This window comes from Diadema setosum, chromosome 19, assembly GCF_964275005.1.
Source record: "Diadema setosum chromosome 19, eeDiaSeto1, whole genome shotgun sequence".
In the NCBI taxonomy this organism is placed as follows: domain Eukaryota; kingdom Metazoa; phylum Echinodermata; class Echinoidea; order Diadematoida; family Diadematidae; genus Diadema; species Diadema setosum.
In genome coordinates, this window is record NC_092703.1 from 22,088 (window position 1) to 43,840 (window position 21,753).

The following is a 21,753-nucleotide window of genomic DNA, read 5'->3' on the forward strand; positions in this document are numbered from 1 at the left end:
TATCTGTCAATTTCTCTCTCTTTACCACTACAGGTAGATATCTGTCAATTTCTCTCACTTTACCACTACAGGTAGATATCAGTCAATTTCTCTCACTTTACCACTACAGGTAGATATCTGTCAATTTCTCTCTCTTTACCACTACAGGTAGATATCAGTCAATTTCTCTCACTTTACCACTACAGGTAGATATCAGTCAATTTCTCTCACTTTACCACTACAGGAAGATATCAGTCAATTTCTCTCTCTTTACCACTACAGGTAGATATCAGTCAATTTCTCTCACTTTACCACTACAGGAAGATATCTGTCAATTTCTCTCTCTTTACCACTACAGGTAGATATCTGTCAATTTCTCTCTCTTTCCCACTACAGGTAGATATCTGTCAATTTCTCTCTCTTTACCACTACAGGTAGATATCAGTCAATTTCTCTCTCTTTACCACTACAGGTAGATATCTGTCAATTTCTCTCTCTTTAACACTACAGGTAGATATCAGTCAATTTCTCTCTCTTTACCACTACAGGTAGATATCAGTCAATTTCTCTCACTTTACCACTACAGGAAGATATCAGTCAAATTCTCTCTCTTTACCACTACCGGTAGATATCAGTCAATTTCTCTCTCTTTACCACTACAGGTAGATATCAGTCAATTTCTCTCACTTTACCACTACAGGAAGATATCTGTCAATTTCTCTCTCTTTACCACTACAGGTAGATATCTGTCAATTTCTCTCTCTTTACCACTACAGGTAGATATCTGTCAATTTCTCTCTCTTTACCACTACAGGTAGATATCAGTCAATTTCTCTCTCTTTACCACTACAGGTAGATATCTGTCAATTTCTCTCTCTTTAACACTACAGGTAGATATCAGTCAATTTCTCTCTCTTTACCACTACAGGTAGATATCAGTCAATTTCTCTCACTTTACCACTACAAGTAGATATCAGTCAAATTCTCTCTCTTTACCACTACCGGTAGATATCTGTCAATTTCTCTCTCTTTACCACTACAGGTAGATATCAGTCAATTTCTCTCACTTTACCACTACAGGTAGATATCAGTCAATTTCTCTCACTTTACCACTACAGGTAGATATCAGTCAATTTCTCTCACTTTACCACTACAGGAAGATATCTGTCAATTTCTCTCTCTTTACCACTACAGGTAGATATCTGTCAATTTCTCTCTCTTTACCACTACAGGTAGATATCAGTCAATTTCTCTCTCTTTACCACTACAGGTAGATATCAGTCAATTTCTCTCTCTTTACCACTACAGGTAGATATCTGTCAATTTCTCTCTCTTTACCACTACAGGTAGATATCAGTCAATTTCTCTCTCTTTACCACTACAGGTAGATATCTGTCAATTTCTCTCTCTTTAACACTACAGGTAGATATCAGTCAATTTCTCTCTCTTTACCACTACAGGTAGATATCAGTCAATTTCTCTCACTTTACCACTACAGGAAGATATCTGTCAATTTCTATCTCTTTACCACTACAGGTAGATATCTGTCAATTTCTCTCTCTTTACCACTACAGGTAGATATCAGTCAATTTCTCTCACTTTACCACCACAGGTAGATATCAGTCAATTTCTCTCACTTTACCACTACAGGTAGATATCTGTCAATTTCTCTCTCTTTAACACTACAGGTAGATATCAGTCAATTTCTCTCTCTTTACCACTACAGGTAGATATCAGTCAATTTCTCTCACTTTACCACTACAGGTAGATATCAGTCAATTTCTTTCTCTTTACCACTACAGGAAGATACCTGTCAAATTCTCTCTCTTTACCACTACAGGTAGATATCTGTCAATTTCTCTCTCTTTACCACCACAGGTAGATATCAGTCAATTTCTCTCACTTTACCACTACAGGTAGATATCAGTCAATTTCTCTCTCTTTACCACTACAGGTAGATATCAGTCAATTTCTCTCACTTTACCACTACAGGTAGATATCAGTCAAATTCTCTGTCTTTACCACTACAGGTAGATATCAGTCAATTTCTCTCACTTTACCACTACAGGTAGATATCAGTCAAATTCTCTCACTTTACCACTACAGGTAGATATCAGTCAAATTCTCTCTCTTTACCACTACAGGTAGATATCAGTCAATTTCTCTCACTTTACCACTACAGGTAGATATCTGTCAATTTCTCTCACTTTACCACTACAGGTAGATATCTGTCAATTTCTCTCTCTTTACCACTACAGGTAGATATCAGTCAATTTCTCTCACTTTACCACTACAGGTAGATATCAGTCAATTTCTCTCTCTTTACCACTACAGGTAGATATCTGTCAATTTCTCTCACTTTACCACTACAGGTAGATATCAGTCAATTTCTCTCACTTTACCACTACAGGAAGATATCAGTCAATTTCTCTCTCTTTACCACTACAGGTAGATATCAGTCAATTTCTCTCTCTTTACCACTACAGGTAGATATCAGTCAATTTCTCTCACTTTACCACTACAGGTAGATATCTGTCAATTTCTCTCTCTTTACCACTACAGGTAGATATCTGTCAATTTCTCTCACTTTACCACTACAAGTAGATATCTGTCAATTTCTCTCTCTTTACCACTACAGGTAGATATCTGTCAATTTCTCTCTCTTTACCACTACAGGTAGATATCTGTCAATTTCTCTCACTTTACCACTACAGGTAGATATCAGTCAATTTCTCTCACTTTACCACTACAGGTAGATATCAGTCAAATTCTCTCTCTTTACCACTACCGGTAGATATCAGTCAATTTCTCTCTCTTTACCACTACAGGTAGATATCAGTCAATTTCTCTCACTTTACCACTACAGGAAGATATCTGTCAATTTCTCTCTCTTTACCACTACAGGTAGATATCAGTCAATTTCTCTCTCTTTACCACTACAGGTAGATATCTGTCAATTTCTCTCTCTTTACCACTACAGGTAGATATCTGTCAATTTCTCTCTCTTTACCACTACAGGTAGATATCAGTCAATTTCTCTCTCTTTACCACTACAGGTAGATATCTGTCAATTTCTCTCTCTTTAACACTACAGGTAGATATCAGTCAATTTCTCTCTCTTTACCACTACAGGTAGATATCAGTCAATTTCTCTCACTTTACCACTACAGGAAGATATCTGTCAATTTCTATCTCTTTACCACTACAGGTAGATACGGTATCAGTCAATTTCTCTCTCTTTACCACTACAGGTAGATATCAGTCAATTTCTCTCACTTTACCACTACAGGAAGATATCAGTCAATTTCTCTCACTTTACCACTACAGGTAGATATCAGTCAATTTCTCTCACTTTACCACTACAGGTAGATATCAGTCAATTTCTCTCTCTTTACCACTACAGGTAGATATCAGTCAATTTCTCTCACTTTACCACTACAGGAAGATATCTGTCAATTTCTCTCTCTTTACCACTACAGGTAGATATCAGTCAATTTCTCTCTCTTTAACACTACAGGTAGATATCAGTCAATTTCTCTCTCTTTACCACTACAGGTAGATATCAGTCAATTTCTCTCACTTTACCACTACAGGTAGATATCTGTCAATTTCTCCCTCTTTAACACTACAGGTAGATATCAGTCAATTTCTCTCTCTTTACCACTACAGGTAGATATCAGTCAATTTCTCTCACTTTACCACTACAGGAAGATATCTGTCAATTTCTCTCTCTTTACCACTACAGGTAGATATCAGTCAATTTCTCTCTCTTTACCACTACAGGTAGATATCAGTCAAATTCTCTCTCTTTACCACTACAGGTAGATATCTGTCAATTTCTCTCTCTTTACCACTACAGGTAGATATCAGTCAATTTCTCTCACTTTTCCACTACAGGAAGATATCAGTCAAATTCTCTCTCTTTACCACTACAGGTAGATATCAGTCAATTTCTCTCACTTTACCACTACAGGTAGATATCTGTCAATTTCTCTCACTTTACCACTACAGGTAGATATCTGTCAATTTCTCTCTCTTTACCACTACAGGTAGATATCAGTCAATTTCTCTCACTTTACCACTACAGGTAGATATCAGTCAATTTCTCTCTCTTTACCACTACAGGTAGATATCAGTCAATTTCTCTCACTTTACCACTACAGGTAGATATCTGTCAATTTCTCTCTCTTCACCACTACAGGTAGATATCAGTCAATTTCTTTCTCTTTACCACTACAGGTAGATATCAGTCAAATTCTCTCACTTTACCACTACAGGTAGATATCAGTCAATTTCTCTCTCTTTACCACTACAGGTAGATATCTGTCAATTTCTCTCACTTTACCACTACAGGTAGATATCAGTCAATTTCTCTCACTTTACCACTACAGGTAGATATCTGTCAATTTCTCTCTCTTTAACACTACAGGTAGATATCAGTCAATTTCTCTCTCTTTACCACTACAGGTAGATATCAGTCAATTTCTCTCACTTTACCACTACAGGTAGATATCTGTCAATTTCTCCCTCTTTAACACTACAGGTAGATATCAGTCAATTTCTCTCTCTTTAACACTACAGGTAGATATCAGTCAAATTCTCTCTCTTTACCACTACAGGTAGATATCAGTCAATTTCTCTCACTTTACCACTACAGGTAGATATCTGTCAATTTCTCTCTCTTCACCACTACAGGTAGATATCAGTCAATTTCTTTCTCTTTACCACTACAGGTAGATATCAGTCAAATTCTCTCACTTTACCACTACAGGTAGATATCAGTCAATTTCTCTCTCTTTACCACTACAGGTAGATATCTGTCAATTTCTCTCACTTTACCACTACAGGTAGATATCTGTCAATTTCTCTCTCTTTACCACCACAGGTAGATATCAGTCAATTTCTCTCACTTTACCACTACAGGTAGATATCAGTCAATTTCTCTCTCTTTACCACTACAGGTAGATATCAGTCAATTTCTCTCACTTTACCACTACAGGTAGATATCAGTCAAATTCTCTGTCTTTACCACTACAGGTAGATATCAGTCAATTTCTCTCACTTTACCACTACAGGTAGATATCTGTCAATTTCTCTCACTTTACCACTACAGGTAGATATCTGTCAATTTCTCTCTCTTTACCACTACAGGTAGATATCTGTCAAATTCTCTCTATTTACCGCAGGGCGGCTACAGGTAGATATCTGTCAATTTCTCTCTCTCTTTACCACTACAGGTAGATATCAGTCAAATTCTCTCTCTTTACCACTACAGGTAGATATCAGTCAATTTCTTTCTCTTTACCACTACAGGTAGATATCAGTCAATTTCTCTCTCTTTACCACTACAGGTAGATATCTGTCAATTTCTCTCACTTTACCACTACAGGTAGATATCTGTCAATTTCTCTCTCTTTACCACTACAGGTAGATATCAGTCAAATTCTCTCTCTCTACCACTACAGGTAGATATCAGTCAATTTCTCTCTCTCTCTTTACCAGTACAGGTAGATATCTGTCAATTTCTTTCTCTTTACCGCTACATGTAGATATCTTTTAATTTCAGACTTACTGCACAACTGATATCTTTTTTTTTTTTGGAAATTGTTCTTGAAATCATAAGAACAAGCTTAATGAAAAACGAAATGATGTGTTATCTACACATGTTATTGATACGTCTGTAGTCACATTTGCACTCTTTAATTTCCCGACAACTGCCTGAAACTAGACAAAAAACTCATGATATAGTAAATCATGTTTGTTTGTTTGTAACATCACTGTACCTTTATTCAAAGACCCTTCCAACTTCACAGATTTTCGTTCTACAGAAAGTGTGCATGAATGAACCTTTTTGTGCAGCCTGTGCACTTCACAGACCAAAAGCCCAAGAAATGAGTACAGTTTTGACACTGGCTTTGTTGAAATTGCCTTTTCATAGATGTGTAACGCATGTTCACTACTCTTTCTTCCTCCACCTGTATAGAAGGTGCTTCAAGAGCTTCTTAAGAAGCTGAGTGATTACCACAAGACATTTTATCCGACTCTACGGTGCCTTCATATCCTGTCAGAAAGCTTACCCTACCATCCCCTGGGCAAACAGATGAGGGAGCTCTATGCTTTGGCGTCAGAAGGTGACATCTGTGAGACAGATGGCTACAAGGAGGCATTCAAGTACATGAAGTGAGTAAGAAAATGACAAGATTACATCTCAATTAGGAATTACTCTTTGGTCACTGTATGAGAATAAACACAACAAATCAATGAAAATTACCAGTATTGAAATGTTTGTGACTTCTAGAATGTTGGTAAGTTACAGGGTTTAAGCTTTAGTCACAACTCGCCATACTTGCAAGTGTGTGCTGTCTACTGGCAAAAACGTGGGCAAAATTTGGGGATCCGTACGTAGTAAGTACCGCCTCAGTATGGATTTTGGAGCACGCAGACACGCCATAGCATTTTTAGGACACGAGGAACTTTCACTGCGTTCGGGCTACGGATTCACCCTAAGTACAGGCAACGTACGTGCCCTCCACAGTCAACATGCGTACAACGCACTGACTCCTTGCGTCTTATAAGATTTTTCCAGCGTCTCTTGCTTGACGGACGGCGCATGTAGCACGTGCATGTTGAGCATGTTATAAGGGCATAGTCCGTGCTTATTCGGCACTTCCCTTTGTTCACTTGTTCAAGAGAGCACGCAGATCGTGCCGAATAGGCACCTGCTCCGCACTTACAACGCAAGTTGTGCGCACTGATTTCTGCAATGTATACAAGCTGAGCGGACAGACGAGTGTCATCATTTCGTCTCCAAGATGTTGGCAATTATTAGGTATTCATACTTTTCTACTTCACCTACCGGGCAGAAATTCCCTCTAAGGATTGTGGTCTCGAAAAACTTGCATACACAGAAAAATTATTGTTATGTTGTAAGATAGTTTTTCGGCATGTCACAACAACAAATCAATGCTCTACAACGTCTTCAAAGCTCTGCCGCAAGATTACTGACCTATAGTAGGAAAACTGCTCACATTACGCCAGTGTTACGTTCTCTCCATTGGCTTCCTGATGAAAAGCGAATTATTTTCCAAATTGCTCTTCTTGTGTATCATGTAGTTCACTCAACTGCACCGGAGTATCTCCAAAATTCTTTATATTGTTATAACCCTCCTCGCAGACTTCGATCCTCTACTTCCTTTTCATTTCAGATACCTAAGGTTAAGAATTCATGGGGAACTCGTTCTTTCTCCCACATTGGACCAAAAGTTTGGAAAGATATCCCTGTCACTGTTCGCCAGTCATCCTCTGTGGAATCATTTGAATCATCCCTAAAAACATATCTGTCTAACATGTTGTAGGAAACAAAACAAAAGTGAAGATGTCACATAACTGCCCCCCAAGGAAAAACGCAGTATCTAACATTTTTGGCGATTTTCACTTTTTTGCATAAATATAGTCAGTGGGCAATCCTTCTTCATATGACATATTCAGATTTTTGAAAAAATGTTTGGAAAGCTACTTTTCGGTAACTGCCAAACGCAGTATCTACACTTAACTTGCACTTTCCCCAAGGAAAAATGCAGTATCTACATGATGAATATTTCCCCAAGGAAAAACGCAGTATCTACAAAGCTAGTCTTAATTACCAGACACTGTTATTTATATATGTGAATACTTTGCCGGTTGTTCTGTAATTGAACGTAAATTACTTTCTTTAGATATACTTGCTCAATAATAAGACATAATGTTCAAAATATCTAACCGAAACAATACTGATTAGTAAATATTTTGATGAGATCGTGATCCTAATATAAAACACAGTGTGTGATTAAGACTAACTGAGTGCACATTAAACAATACAGCACAACACTGACAGCTTGCAGCTAGCTGCACTGAGCATGCAGTCAGCACAGGGCCCGGCCGGCTAGTCAGCATACAGTGTGAGTGTGTACTTGGATTAAAACAAAATGTTGTCGCGGGGAAAATTACTCGTGAGCCTAGCCCTCAAGAAAAATTTATGTGCAGATAATGAGTAAGTTATTCAAAACTATTTCAATATTGAAAGAATAAAGCTGGTCGTTTGTCACACGAAGCGAGGTAAACACAAATGCATGTTTGTCACACGAAGCGAGGTAGAGTTCTAACGCTAAACACAAATGCATGTTTACCTCGCTTTGTGTGATTAACGATCAGCTTTTCTTTCATATTCTACCTCGATGATGAACACCTTCCGTACTATTTCAATATTAACTTGTTGTGAAGTAACTTTGATAGACCTAGACCCTTGTCAAAATTCCTCAGGCTCCAAATCTGAAAGTTTCGTCGAAAGGCAATAGATCTATTTGTGTTGTATCGGATAAACGTCGCGTTATTAGTTTAACTTATAGGTCTACTAACATGTTAGACCCTATAACTATTTAGATCTAAGTCCAAGTCTAGCTAAGACTTGTCTAGACAGTAACGTTTGAGTCTTGCGTCTCTTTTCTAGCGTTAGACTTAACGTTAATCAGAACTTTCAGGGTCCGTATTTCGAAAGTCTAAAGAAAGATGTAGTGTAGGACTAGAATAGGCCTACTCTAGGGCAGGCCTGTTTATAAAACTAAGAAAGAAGTCTAAGACTAAAACTTAACCACTTGACTTAGAATCCTATTCCTAAGTTTAGTGAAGTGTCAATGTTCAATTATCTACTCCATACCATACTGTCTTAAAATTACATAGACAGCGATCTAGTTGAAAATAGATTATGTGAAAAATAGGTACCCACGGTAAATCAAATGGACAAAATAGAGAAAGTTAAGAATAAGTTGTATTTTAATTCTCATCGGATCTAGACAGTGTGTAACGCTAGACTTCTAGTGAGACTGGGTTGCGTAAAATGCATGCATGATTCCATGCTGCATGCTACAACTTACAAGTAAAAAAGTTACATTACAAATTTACATGACATAATAAACTTAGATTCAATCCAGAAGGAATAGGCCTAGAGAGCGGATGTCACTTCGATCTAGACCGGTTCTAGATTTATTTTTTTCTAATTAAAGAGTCCTGTCTCGTGTAGGGCTTAGACTAAACCTTCTGCAGTTCTAACGTTAGGCTATTTTTTTTTTTTTCTGTGAGTATCGAGCATACCCTAGCCTGAGGCATGTAGACTCGTGTAGCCTGCTACGTAGCCAGCCTAGAATAAACGATATAAAAACTAGACCTAGTCTAGATCGATCTATGTCCAGACATCCGATTTAGATTTATTTTGGTCTAGACAGACTATAGCCTAGACTGTACAGATCTAGTATTCTAACACGGTTAGGCCCTAGATGCTAGTTAGCGGCTAGGCCATGTAGCATCACATTACAGCCCTGGCAAGCTTCATATTAAATGCGTAACGTTACAGCAAGATCGGTCTGCGAATGTAAGCAAAACGTTCCAAGAACGATCTGTTATTTGTTAGTGCTATTGTTATGAAGCCTGCTCTGTAATCAGGGCATAAATGGGGGATGGAGGATGCATCCCCCAGGGCCAGAGGTTGAGGATGGTGCATCATGAATACTTGTACAATGATGTATACATGCATAATTATGGCAGAAGATTAATCCTTGTCATTCCGCTGTAGATACTGCGTTTTTCCTTGGGGAAATTCGTTCCATTGTAGATTCTGCGTTTTTCCTTGGGGAAATCAGTCAATTGCATGGGGTTTCCCCAAAGTATCTACATTTTCATTAATAACTTAAAAACAAAACAAAAACACAAAATGATATTTTCCAGCAAAATTGGTAGCTAGATAGACTAAAATTCCACAATGAAGGAATTTTTCAAAAGAGTATATTTTCCAGGGGCTTTGGCAAAAACATAAAATGGTGAATATCTCGGTTGTTGAGAAATGGAGCTGGATGTAGATACTGCGTTTTTCCTTGGGGGGCAGATAATTCCTTTTCTCTCTCCCTCTCTCTTCTTTCTTTCTTTCTTTCTTTCTTTCTTTCTTCTCCTAACCTTAAGACTAAAAGCGCCATGAGCATCTTTTGATGGACTGTTGCGCTATAAAAGTATACACTATTATTATTATTATTATAGAGCTATCAAAACTCTATCGAATTGTGTCACAAACCAAAATATCTTGCTATAGGACTCTTCTGTCTGGCAGGCGATGAGTTCATGGTTATCCAAAAAAATAAATATCATATTTTGCGGAACTTGAGAGACAGTAAAAAACTGCTTGGAGAAACAAAGCATTTAGAAATCTTGAGCTCTGAGTGGTCAGTGCATGAAGTGACCAGGTTTGTGGAGTTCTGAAAAATTGTTACATTTAAGAATTGTACAAGCTTGGTTAAAAGGCATTGGTCATCATAGTGTATGTATATTAAACAGTGTTAAAGTCAGTACAATTCTTAGTTTATCTGAACTTGAGAATGTATATATTTTGAAATTAAGTGTTAAAAGGAAAAAATTACTACTTGTATGATGACAGTATTACCTTATATAGATTGCAAATGTGAAACCTTCAGACTCAGAGAAAACTGCAAAACCAAACATTTATTGTTCCAGCAATATGCTGTTAAATCTAGCTCAAAATATGTCTTGCTGAAATGAGCCACCAACTCTGAGACTGGGTGTAAAAGATGGCAGACTTCATAACAGCAAATCATATCCATTTGAACTAACAAACGTCTATCCTCAGTTCATCTCCAGTGCCAATGTGTTGGGCCGTTTAACCCCAAAATAATATTATAACAGTGCTCACCCGTTAATCGGGAACCGCTTTAGCGGGAACCCCGCTTATGTGCAACAAAACTTGATGCAACAAACTTTTCACGTGTTATTTCCCCCGCTTTATTGGAACCATAAACCGCTTTATCGGGACAAATCTGGCTGACGCACTTCCATTTCCAGTGTATTGATGTCTAAAAATAACAAATAAATCCTTAGAAAAAAGTCCAGGGATTTAATTTCCTTACCAGAAGGATTATTTTCTAACTACAATGTTGTAGTTCCCGATAGATTATGCCGACTGGGCAGTAGAGGCGGTCTTATCGAGCATCATCTTCTCGTGCGTCGTCAGCTTCTACTCACGCGCTTACCGAATCCACTGATCTCACCAGCCAGCCAGCTAACGCACGTACCGTAGCTGAGAGACTGAGCTCTCTTCCTGCTTAGCCCTCCTGCATGCTGCATATCATGCTCTCACCACCTCATGTGTGACTGTGTGTGTGCCACACCAACACATGCCACACATAGGCACTTTGTGTGCATGCCAACACATGCACTGCACTGTGTTAAACTTCAGCTTCGAGATTACACACACAGTCATCCACTGTATACAGGTCTGCTTCCAATCACTCCTTTCCCAGGGCCCCCCCATCCTTGCAATCTACAAGCACACGTATTACACGCAAATTCCTTTCTCTCACCATACCAGCCTGGCCAAGGTGGCTGGCATACTTGTTGGGTATCAGACTGTCAATTTCCCTCTCTCTCTACAATTTTTTTTTTTTTTTTTAAATTCACCATGAGACACCTGCATGGCTGCTAGCAAGTGGTTTGTTGTCTAATCATTAGTGTTTTTGTTTTTTCTGTCATTCATGAGATCGGGCCAGGGCGAGGGATATCAAAAGAAGGAGTCTGCTCGAGCCAAGTTGTCTCTTGCACCATACCATCAAATTGTCATTACGTGATCACTAACCTTTTTTTCTTTCCTGAAGTCCCAAAGTCGGGTAGCATCTCATACATTTTAAACCGGTGCATCTAAACACGGAACTTAATGGTATGTATTTTCAACCCTAAAATAATAATGCATTTGCCAAAATTGTGACACTGCCGTGTCGTGTCCTTTCTTATCGCCGTTGTGGGTCTGCGTGTGGTAGCATGCGGGTATTTGACACTGTGGTTATCATCGGGTAGACAACTGTGCATGGTTTGATGTAATGCCCACATACTTGGTATATGGTGTGTGTTTGCGCGGGCCAATACCGGCCATCGCTTAAGCAGGAGCACCGCTTAAACGGGAAAAAAAAACGTGTCTCCCGACACCTCCCGATTAAGCGGTGAGCACTGTAATGTCATTGTATACACTATGTAGATATGTTTATACCTGATGTATTATTAACTACCATGTATACATATGGATTAAACATCTGAAGAACCTCGGAAGGTGGTCATACATATAGGCCTACCCCCAACATCTGACGGAAAAAAATCATCGCACTTGCATGCACTTACAACATGTGAGAGAGTAGGGATACCGTACGTGAGCAGCACATGTAATTACAGCCTTCGCAAGATAACGTTGCAATCGCACGGAGATTGTACGTTGTAAGCATACATGTACAACTCACTTACCACATGCACAACGTATGATGTACGTAACCCCTCACGGCCAGGGTGGCATTCAGACCATGTACATACACCTTGCGCAACCATGCGAGTGTCGTGTGTTGACGTACTTCCTCCCTGCTCTAGTCACTTCCTTCCCACGCTTTCAGAGAAAAATGTGAATGCCTTGGCCTCCGCCAAAAACGTACAGACTAAAAGCATGCGTGGCGAGTTGTTACCAAGGCTTTGGGAACATGTTTTAGTGTGTGTGTGTGTGTGGGGGGGGGGGGGCACACCTCAGCTGCTTAGTGATGTAGATCTAGCCAATTTAAAAGACAACTCTCTTAAAATTGGACTTCATTCGCTGTCCACTTGGTCACATTAAAAAACAAGAGACCCGCAGGTCTAGCGCTCACCTGAGTATCGCAAATTCACCTTTCACGCAGTCACAAATCTAAATTATTCACAGCTCTACTAAAATTTGACCAGGCATTCTCAAGTAGAAGATGAAAATGTACAATAAGGGCCCAAATTTTTTAAGATTCCTTAATTTTGGGGGATTGGGGGCCCCCTGGGGCCCTCTGGGTGGGGCATGGTGCCCATTTTGATAAATTGAGATCCTGACCCCCTAGGGATGCTACCTGCCAAGTTTGACGAAAATCCATCATGAGGTTTTCAGGAAGAAGATGAAAATGTACAATTCAGGCCCCCATTTGGACCTTCCCAACCCCCCCCCCCCCCACCCCCAAGAGGGGCACCCCTGGATCTGCTATGAACAAAATTGAAACTACAGTCATTAATGTACACACTCATAGTATTATCTTAGCTCTATAACTTCTGATTCTAGAGAAGATTTTTAAAGATTTCTTCATTTTGGGGGGTTTCGGGCCCCCTGGGGGCCCCCTGGGTGGGGCATGGTGCCCATATTAACAAATTGAGATCCTAACCCCCTAGGGATGCTACCTGCCAAGTTTGGTGAAAATTGATCATGAGGTTCTCAAGAAGGAGATGAAAATGTATAATTTAGGCCCCATTAGGACCCCTCCCCACCCCCCTCCCCTGGGTCCCAAGGGGGGCACCCCTGATTCTGCCATGAACAAACTTTAATCTACAGTAATCAATGTACTAACTCATAGTATCAACTTAGCTTTATCACTTCTGGTTCTAGAGAAGAAGATTTTTACAGATTCCTTAATTTTTGAGGGTTTCGGGCCCCCCTGGGGCCCTTGGGTGGGGCATGGTGCCCATTTTAACAAATTGAGATCCTAACCCCCTAGGTGTGTTACCTGCCAAGTTTGGTGAAAATTGGTCATGGGGTTCTCGAGAAGAAGATGAAAATGTATAATTAAGGCCCCATTAGGACCCCTCCCCACCCCCCTCCCCTGGGTCCCAAGGAGGGCACCCCTGATTCTGCCATGAACAAACTTGAATCTACAGTCAATGTACTAACTCATAGTATTAACTTAGCTCTATCACTTCTGGTTCTAGAGAAGAAGATTTTTACAGATTCCTTAATTTGGGGGGTTTGGGGGGGGGGGCCCCCTGGGTGGGGCATGGTGCCCATTTTAATAAATTGAGTTCCTAACCTCCTAGGGATGCTACCTGCCAAGTTTGATGGAAATCGGTCTTGGGGTTTTCAAGAAGAAGATGAAAATGTAAAAAGTTTACGCAGGACGGACGACGCACGCCAGACGAAGGGCGATCGCAATAGCTCACTTGAGCCTTTGGCTCAGGTGAGCTAACAAACAAACAAAAACCATGACAGAAGTAGTCTTGTTAGAATGGAATTGTCTGTCTTGAATATGTGCGTCAAAGAGAACACTCTTCAATAATGTTCTTTTCTAGTTGAAATTCTTTTCAGGTAGAGCTGTGTATACTCACTTAGAGATCTGTGACAAAGCTGTACACAATTTATTATGGGAATTTTTTAATGTATTCGAGTTGGCCAGCAATCCCACTGCATGGTATCCCCACACTACTGGATCTTGGAAATGCATCTAGCTTGAGAAATGTTTCATCACTTTGTAATTAACACTGTTTAGAATTTACAAATGCCGAATTAATTAATGCAGTTTGACCTTGTCAAAGACATTGTTTTCAAATTTGTTTGTTGTCTGATTTAGTCCCCAATTTTCAGTCCAGACAACTTGCTTTATCTATATGATAAACATATTTGTATGTGCTGCTTGATCAGCCGTCTAAATGAAATTCAACTGAGTTCTCATAGAATTCTATGACAGTGCTATGATGGTGCATTGGAACATTTCCGTGTGTACCGTCTTCATCTCTTTTTCCTTGCAACTTCCCCAAGTAGGCTACCTGTAAAGTTGGCCTTAATGTGCAAGTTCTTTATCATTCCTTTTGTGGGCTTTTTTATGTTGTTTAGTTTTTCTCTTTCAAGAATGGACTTGTACATGAGCTTTGGTTGAAGTGAGGCTAAGATATTTGTCTGGATTATCAAGAACATGGTTTGTTTGTTTTTTCTCCCTGCTCAAGATTGTTTGCCAGAGATGAGCTCCTGACCAAGATGACTCTTTGTGAAGAGACTTTAGCTTCCTTTGAAGGGCTGCAGGAATCACGATTTCAGATTGAAACTTTACAAGCCAAGCTGGAAACTCTAGGAGGTAAGAATCTATTTGAATATGTCTCAGAAATCAAAGCCCTCTTTGGAACCCACATGACTTCTAAATAAGAGCAAATTGCTTACATCTCTCCAGGACGTTTAGGACAATTTTGCAAACAAGTTTGCATTTTTGCATCAGTAAGTTTAAGTCACAGTGAAGGGATTCTTGAATGATCAAGCTCTTCCCAAGCTACACTTAGTGAATTTGAAATCAAGGGTTCCAAAAATCTTACAAGGTCAACATCATTATGTTCTGGTGAAATGATCTTATAAATGCAATCACTCAGCAGGAAAAAAAAAAAATCTCTTTTTTTTGTGTGTCGTTTTGCTGACCTCGTTTGAAGTGAATAATACTGGTCCACTTTGTGGCAGTAGAGAACTTGTACAGCAACCTGACATCCCATACAATGATGTTTGGATGATTTTTCTCTGACATTTGTTGGCTACCTTATGAATTACCAGTGAGCAAATTGCTCCCCTTAGTTTGAACGTAGAGTTTCCGCAAAGGACAAAGGAATAGATTCTATATGAATTCACCCAGCTGTATCTTCAGCTAGCTATGAGAATGTGTGAATTTGAATGGCAGTATGTTTTACATTAAGCTGTAATGTGTCTTCTGAGTGTGTTCTTTTTATGCCTCCGCCACGAAGTGGTGCCGGAGGCATTGTTTTCGGGTTGTCCGTCCGTCCGTCCGTCCGTCCGTCCGTCCGTACGGCCGTCCGCTTTCGTTTACGCGATAACTTGAGTAATATTTACTGGAATTTTACCAAACTTGGTTCAAGTATGAAGTATGATGGGGCAATTATTTGATTAGATTTTGGGTGAAATCGGCTAAAGGTCAAAGGTCAAAGGTCAAGGTCAAATCATGAAATTGTATCTGTTTACGCGATAACTCAAGACTGGATGGAGCAAATTTCACCAAACTTTGTTGGAGGATGATGTATGATGGGACAATTACTTGATTAGTTTTTCAGTGAAATCGGACAGAGGTCAAAGGTCAAAGATCAAGGTCAAATCCTAAAATTTATCTGTTTACGTGATAACTCAAAACTGGATGAAGCAGCTTTCACCAAACTTGGTCCAAGGATGATGTATGATGGGACAATTAGTTGAGTAGATTTTAGTGACATTGGCAAGAGGTCAAAGGTCAAAAGGTCAAGGTGAAATGCTACAAATGTTGCAATTTCCCCCATATCTATGCAATGCCCAAAGGTATTTTCTTGAAACTTGGTGTGGACATGTACTACTGCGTAAAGATTCTCCAGAGAGAGTTTCATGTCATAAGGTCAAAGGTCAAAAGGTCAAAGGTTAGGTGAAAATGTTGCAATATCACTTTTCTTGCAAATGGTTCAATGTATCTTCGTGGAATTTGGTACATATGCATGTACTGTCTGGCAGGGATTATCTAGGGAATTTAGGGGTCATGGGTCAATAGTCGGGGTCAAAGGTCAAGGTCAACTCCTCAAAATTTTACTATTTCCCTCATATACTAGTATATGCAATGCTTGTATTATTAGTTTCAAAACTTAATACATGCATTACCTAATGGAGATTCTCCGGGAAATTTCCAGCCAGAAGGTCAAAGTTTAAGGGTCAAAGGCCAGGTTTCAATGCCCCCCCCCCCAAAAAAAAAAAAAACAAAACAAAACAAAACAAAACAAAACACACACACACAAAATCTATTTTGTACCATCATCACACTCTTTCTTCATACCTTGGAAATTACTCAATGCATAAACTTCCCCAAAATTCCCCAAATATGTGTACCTGCACTCTTAGAAAATTATAGCAAACCCAGTTCAAGACATTTCTGACAAACATGTCATTTGAATATTTTGCCAGTTATGTGAAACTGTCATGGATCACACATTGTGAAGACATTGTACTATACGCCTATTGGGAGAATCATGCATTATGGCGGAGGCATCAGTCGCCATAGCGACATTTCTAGTTTTTTCTGTTCTTTTCTTTCCTTAGATTCTTGTAATCAGCCTGTGGAATACGATGACAGTGAGGAGGAAAAGACCAAGAAGAGACAAGGATCAAAGGAAGAAGAAGTGATGGAGGAGGGATGTATCCAAGGGAAGACCACGCTTCACTCCCTGCAGCAGAAACTGATGTATGATGCCAGGAAACAGCGCAAGATGACCCGATATGAAGCCCTGCGCAGTGAGATCCTAGACTTCTTTGATTCCTTGTTCAGGTTTGTAAGCCTCATACGTTCTTGTTAGTGTCAATAGATAATTGAAGGACTTATCAATGCGCAACATCAGTCTTTATAGTCAGTAAAAAGTAGAGAATGTAAGATGGGATTGTTTCGTATGTCATGAAAGACAAGTGTATTGCAGTCTTTCCTTTTCATTTGTTCATTCCTGCAGGCAGTATTTGACATGCCCAATGAACCAACCTCTGCATGAGGTGTGCTACTACAATGACATCTCTGAGCTCAGGCAGCGGCTGAATGCCTCCCCGAGGGCAGCAATCCAGACTGCTTTGAGTAATCCATACTACTACCTGCAGGTAGGAAGCTGTCTCAGTACACAACTGTTGTGTCACACCATCTATTTAGCCAGCACTCACCACCATAATTGTGTAATGGTTATTGCTTTGGTGTTGGAGCAGCTATCAGAAATCTGTTGATGTACACTCACTGTTGTCATAACATCATCTACTGTATACGCCAAATATTTCAAGAGGTTTTTATTTTCGCAAATTTTGCGAGTCGGGTGCTATTCGCGAAATTAAAGACACACAAAAATATTGACTCTGATCCAGATGTGAATGTGACATACGCGTGTACACTTCTCCATTCAGTACAGGACTCAACGATCGTGAATTTAACCACTTGCAAAATCGTCGGGTATTCCCGATTCGCAAAAATTTAGACTCGCGAAATATATGGCGTATACAGTACATAGGAGCACACTGTATACATGGTGTCTCAGTGTTAGAGACACATATTAATTGATGTCTTGCCAACCACTCTGATCAAAAGATTTTGACTCTCTTGTAAAGATATGATGTCAATATCATAATTTTGTGTCAAGTAAATCAGGTATTTACTCCTCATAACCTGACTGGAGACCTTTCTTTTTCCATACAGTGGATGAATTTTATGACTGGTGGTCTTTTCTTGTATGCTCCACTATATACAAAACTTGCTGTAAGTAAACATGTAGTGAGACTGTTAGGTTAGACAACAAAATCGTTCGTACTCACAGCTGGATTGACTTGTTACAGCTAGAATTTATTCCAAGCTTATACTTCTGCACTTCATAAACTCTCTAGTAACTCCAGTTGCACAGATTGAAATGGGGAAACAATTTACAGTCAAACCTGTCTATAGCGGCCACCCAAGGGAAATGAAAAAAGTGGTCGTTATGGACAGGTGGTTGATTAGACAGGTTTGACTGTGTTAACAAGAAAACAGTATCTCTGGTTAAAGCTAAATCAAAGGACAAATTAAATGATGTATTCATGGAATACCATAGTTGTTTCCTTCATTATTTTTAATGATCAAAAGAGTCTTCCAAAGATATTATTTATTTTATACCTCATACAAAATATGATTCAAGGTATATTAATCACACTTTAATGCTAAGTCCCAGTTAAGTCTTGTTTATTTTGTGTTCATGTGTTCATCCAATTCCCACTGGTTTTTAGTTCAATCAAATTGTTTTCTAATAAGCATCACCCCTCCCAAACATCTTATCACACTCCAAGTGTTAACTGTTGCCTCGTTCAAATAATGATGAAATGAGGTGAAAGCCATAAAATCATTTTCTGGTTGTTACTGTTGCAATGAAATGCAATTCTTCTGCTCATCATCTGAAAGTGATATCGATGTATTTCTTTTGAGAAAATTATCATTCAGCATCAAGAGTGGAATAATATCTGTATTGTGTTTTTATACAGAACTCAGAGTGTGAGAAGCTTGGAGATGGGATCAGCAACACTCTGCCTGACCTGTGCATCGTCTACAAACTCCATCTTGAATGTGGTAGATTAATCAACCTGTATGACTGGTTACAGGTGAGATTGAATATAGGTAGATAAGCAGGTAACTCAATAGTACTTTAATAGTTGAACAGTTAAATGAGGGCAGTAAAGATGTACACAGATACGACTGTAGTTTCATCAAATAAAAAATGTGTTACAGTAAAGTCTGGGATTGATTTGGGGCAGACGTGCCAAGTCTCTTCATTCATTTAAAGATTCCTGATAAATGAAATTTATCTTCATGTTTTGATAATAGTATGCAAACACTCTTTGATTCTAGTTTTATTTGGGCTTGTTGAGTAGCATGTAATGCACAATTACCTAATTCTTCTTTGTAACCGTTAGCAGCCCTGAAGGCATTGTAAATTATGTTCCTTCGTAGAATGGGTGATTTCATTCAGTCATTAAGATAAGAATGTATATCCTACCACTGTTTTCTCTTCCTCTTTCAGGCATTCATTACTGTAGTTCAGGGAGACAGTCATCCAGAGACCAGTGACACAACCTCAAAACCAGATTCTGTCTTGCAGTATCCTTTCAGAAACAAGGCTTATTGTTAAAATCATGATTTGATGTATTTTTCAGTTAGCAATGATGGTATATTCAGTTGGAAGTTTTAGCTTAACCAAGGTAAGCCTCAAGTGAGCTGTGATGATCTTTCTGTCCATTGTCTGCCTTCCCTCATGTATTGCGATAACCTTGCTATAATCTTCTTTTCTAAGACCATGGTCCAATATAACAAAACTTGCTTGGAGTCATTCTTACAAGCAAGGAATACAGAATTTATCCAGTGATACTAGTAGTGAGTAAGGAGCTCAATATCAGAACCAAATAGCATTGTGTAGATACTGTAAAAGTGGATATTTTCGCGCTAATTTTTTGCGCTTGGCCGGCTGCGAAGAGTTTCGCGTGTTTTTAATTCCGCGGAATGAAGACATCACGCACAGGAACAAGTATGGCAAGCAAAAATATTCACGTGCTTTTGTTTTCACGCTAGTTTCTGGTTGCGTGAAATGCGCGAAAATTTCAACACCGCGGAAATTTCCACTTTTACAGTACTGCATTTGACGGTTCGGTGTAATAATGTCAGAGGTAAAAATGTCAGAGGTAAAAATGTCAGAAGTAAAAATGTCAGAGGTAAAAATGTCAGAAGCAAAAATGCCAGAGGTAAAAATGTCAGAGGTAAAGTTGTCAGTGGTCGAATGTCAGTGGTCAAAATGCCAGAGATAAAAATGTAATTGGTAAAAATTTATAGCCTTAGATAAAAGGCATATGGGGTGTAACCAACCTTTCATCACCCATCAAGTTTGCTAAATGCAGAAGGCTTGTTTACTATAGAAACAGCATCTTAACAACAAGTACATTCTCGAGACACAACTGAACAAGGCGTAGATCCAGAGGTGGGGAGGGGTCCAGCAGGGCAATTGCCTTTAAAGAAAATGTTGGGGGCTGAGATGTCTTTTTAAATTTTCACCACGGACCTCACAAATAATGGTAATAGTGACAATTTTTTAGGTTAACCCTAAAAGGGCTGGGGGGCGGAATCCGCCCCCCCCCCTCGACGTTTCGCGCTATAATTCTGTAACGCGAGAAGGCCTCATCGCGAGGCTTCTTGACTTTGTTCAAGTCTCACGCAACTTTTGAGACCAAATTTGCGACGTCCGCACATACTTTTGCGAAGCCACGCCCGTTTTTGTAACGGAATGTCGCCCCAAAACGGGCACAATTTTGTGATTTTGTGTACATTTCCTATGGAAAACAGTGCTCTGTCATGAAAGTCATAAAAACCTGATTATTTTTACAGTTTATCACTTTCATTGATTAGTTTTGTGCTAATTATGGTAGAAAAGTGGTCAGTGACAATTTCCAATGAAAAAACAAAGAAAAAAACAAAAGTTGAAAAACAGAAAAATACATAAGAAATCCTGAAAACAATAAAATACATAAGAATTGAAATGAGTTTTGGAATTTTTTGTGATGTACAATTGTTGAATATGCTAAAACAGATTTACAGATCAAAAATTAGTTTCTCAATGCTTTTAATTAGGCTAAAATATGATCTTGAGCTTAATTTGCATAATTAATTAATTAATTAAAATTAGAAATTGATTGTTTCAAAAAATCTTATGACACAATCTCGTAGATTATGACGCAGGTCTCACGCATGCAAAGTCCTTGAGCAGAGAAAAAATACGTTGAAAAACCTTAAACAAATTACACTGAACAATGATGATGACATAGGAGCCTCACATATTTCAGAAATGTAGCAGTGTAATTCCCATTACAATACTGCCAGTTTGCAAGTTCACCTGTGGATAATGTATGCATGCCTTCTTCTTCTGTTCTGCTTCCTTGAGCCCCAACTTGTGCATTCCTTTAGTGAGGCTGTCATGTCATCATCCTTGTTCATAGTGATTTGTTATAAATTTTGAAAACATTCTTTTTCCTCATCCCAATCACTATAGATTCTGAAACTCTGTACCTGGTATAACCAATTTATAGTTGTTCATATGTAAAAGTCTGAAAATCATCTGGAGGTCTCCTTTAAGTCTCCTAAAAGGAATATGCAATAAGAAGAGATGAAAACGACTTTAATTCATTAATGTTTACATCAATTTGTTAAAATAAGACATTTCAATTTTTCTATGCTCTGCATGCGCGAACGTTTTGTTTTAACCATAGCTATATTGGCCCTGGAAATTACTTTCATTCAAGTATTTAAAGGTCCAATTATCTCCAGTCATCGTTCACATCATGTCAAGAACGTTTTGTATTGTATTCATTTACCATGAAAATTGTCCTCATGATTCACATAAAAGCAAAAAGCATATTTTCGAACCAATGAAGAAATTCAT

At 38.9% G+C, this 21,753-nt stretch overlaps 1 protein-coding gene across 1 annotated transcript in view; it reads left to right on the top strand.

The window, feature by feature from the left end:
- The window catches only part of LOC140242863 (origin recognition complex subunit 3-like), a gene marked incomplete at its 5' end in the record, with an annotated part of 42,379 nt that overhangs the window by 18,523 nt on the left and 2,103 nt on the right, over positions 1 to 21,753 (top strand). Inside the window, 6 exons of the mRNA XM_072322608.1 lie at positions 5,963 to 6,159; positions 14,773 to 14,900; positions 16,877 to 17,102; positions 17,278 to 17,419; positions 18,815 to 18,931; positions 19,351 to 19,427. Coding sequence (XP_072178709.1) covers positions 5,963 to 6,159; positions 14,773 to 14,900; positions 16,877 to 17,102; positions 17,278 to 17,419; positions 18,815 to 18,931; positions 19,351 to 19,427 — 887 coding nt within the window. The remainder of the gene's footprint in view (positions 1 to 5,962; positions 6,160 to 14,772; positions 14,901 to 16,876; positions 17,103 to 17,277; positions 17,420 to 18,814; positions 18,932 to 19,350; positions 19,428 to 21,753) is intronic.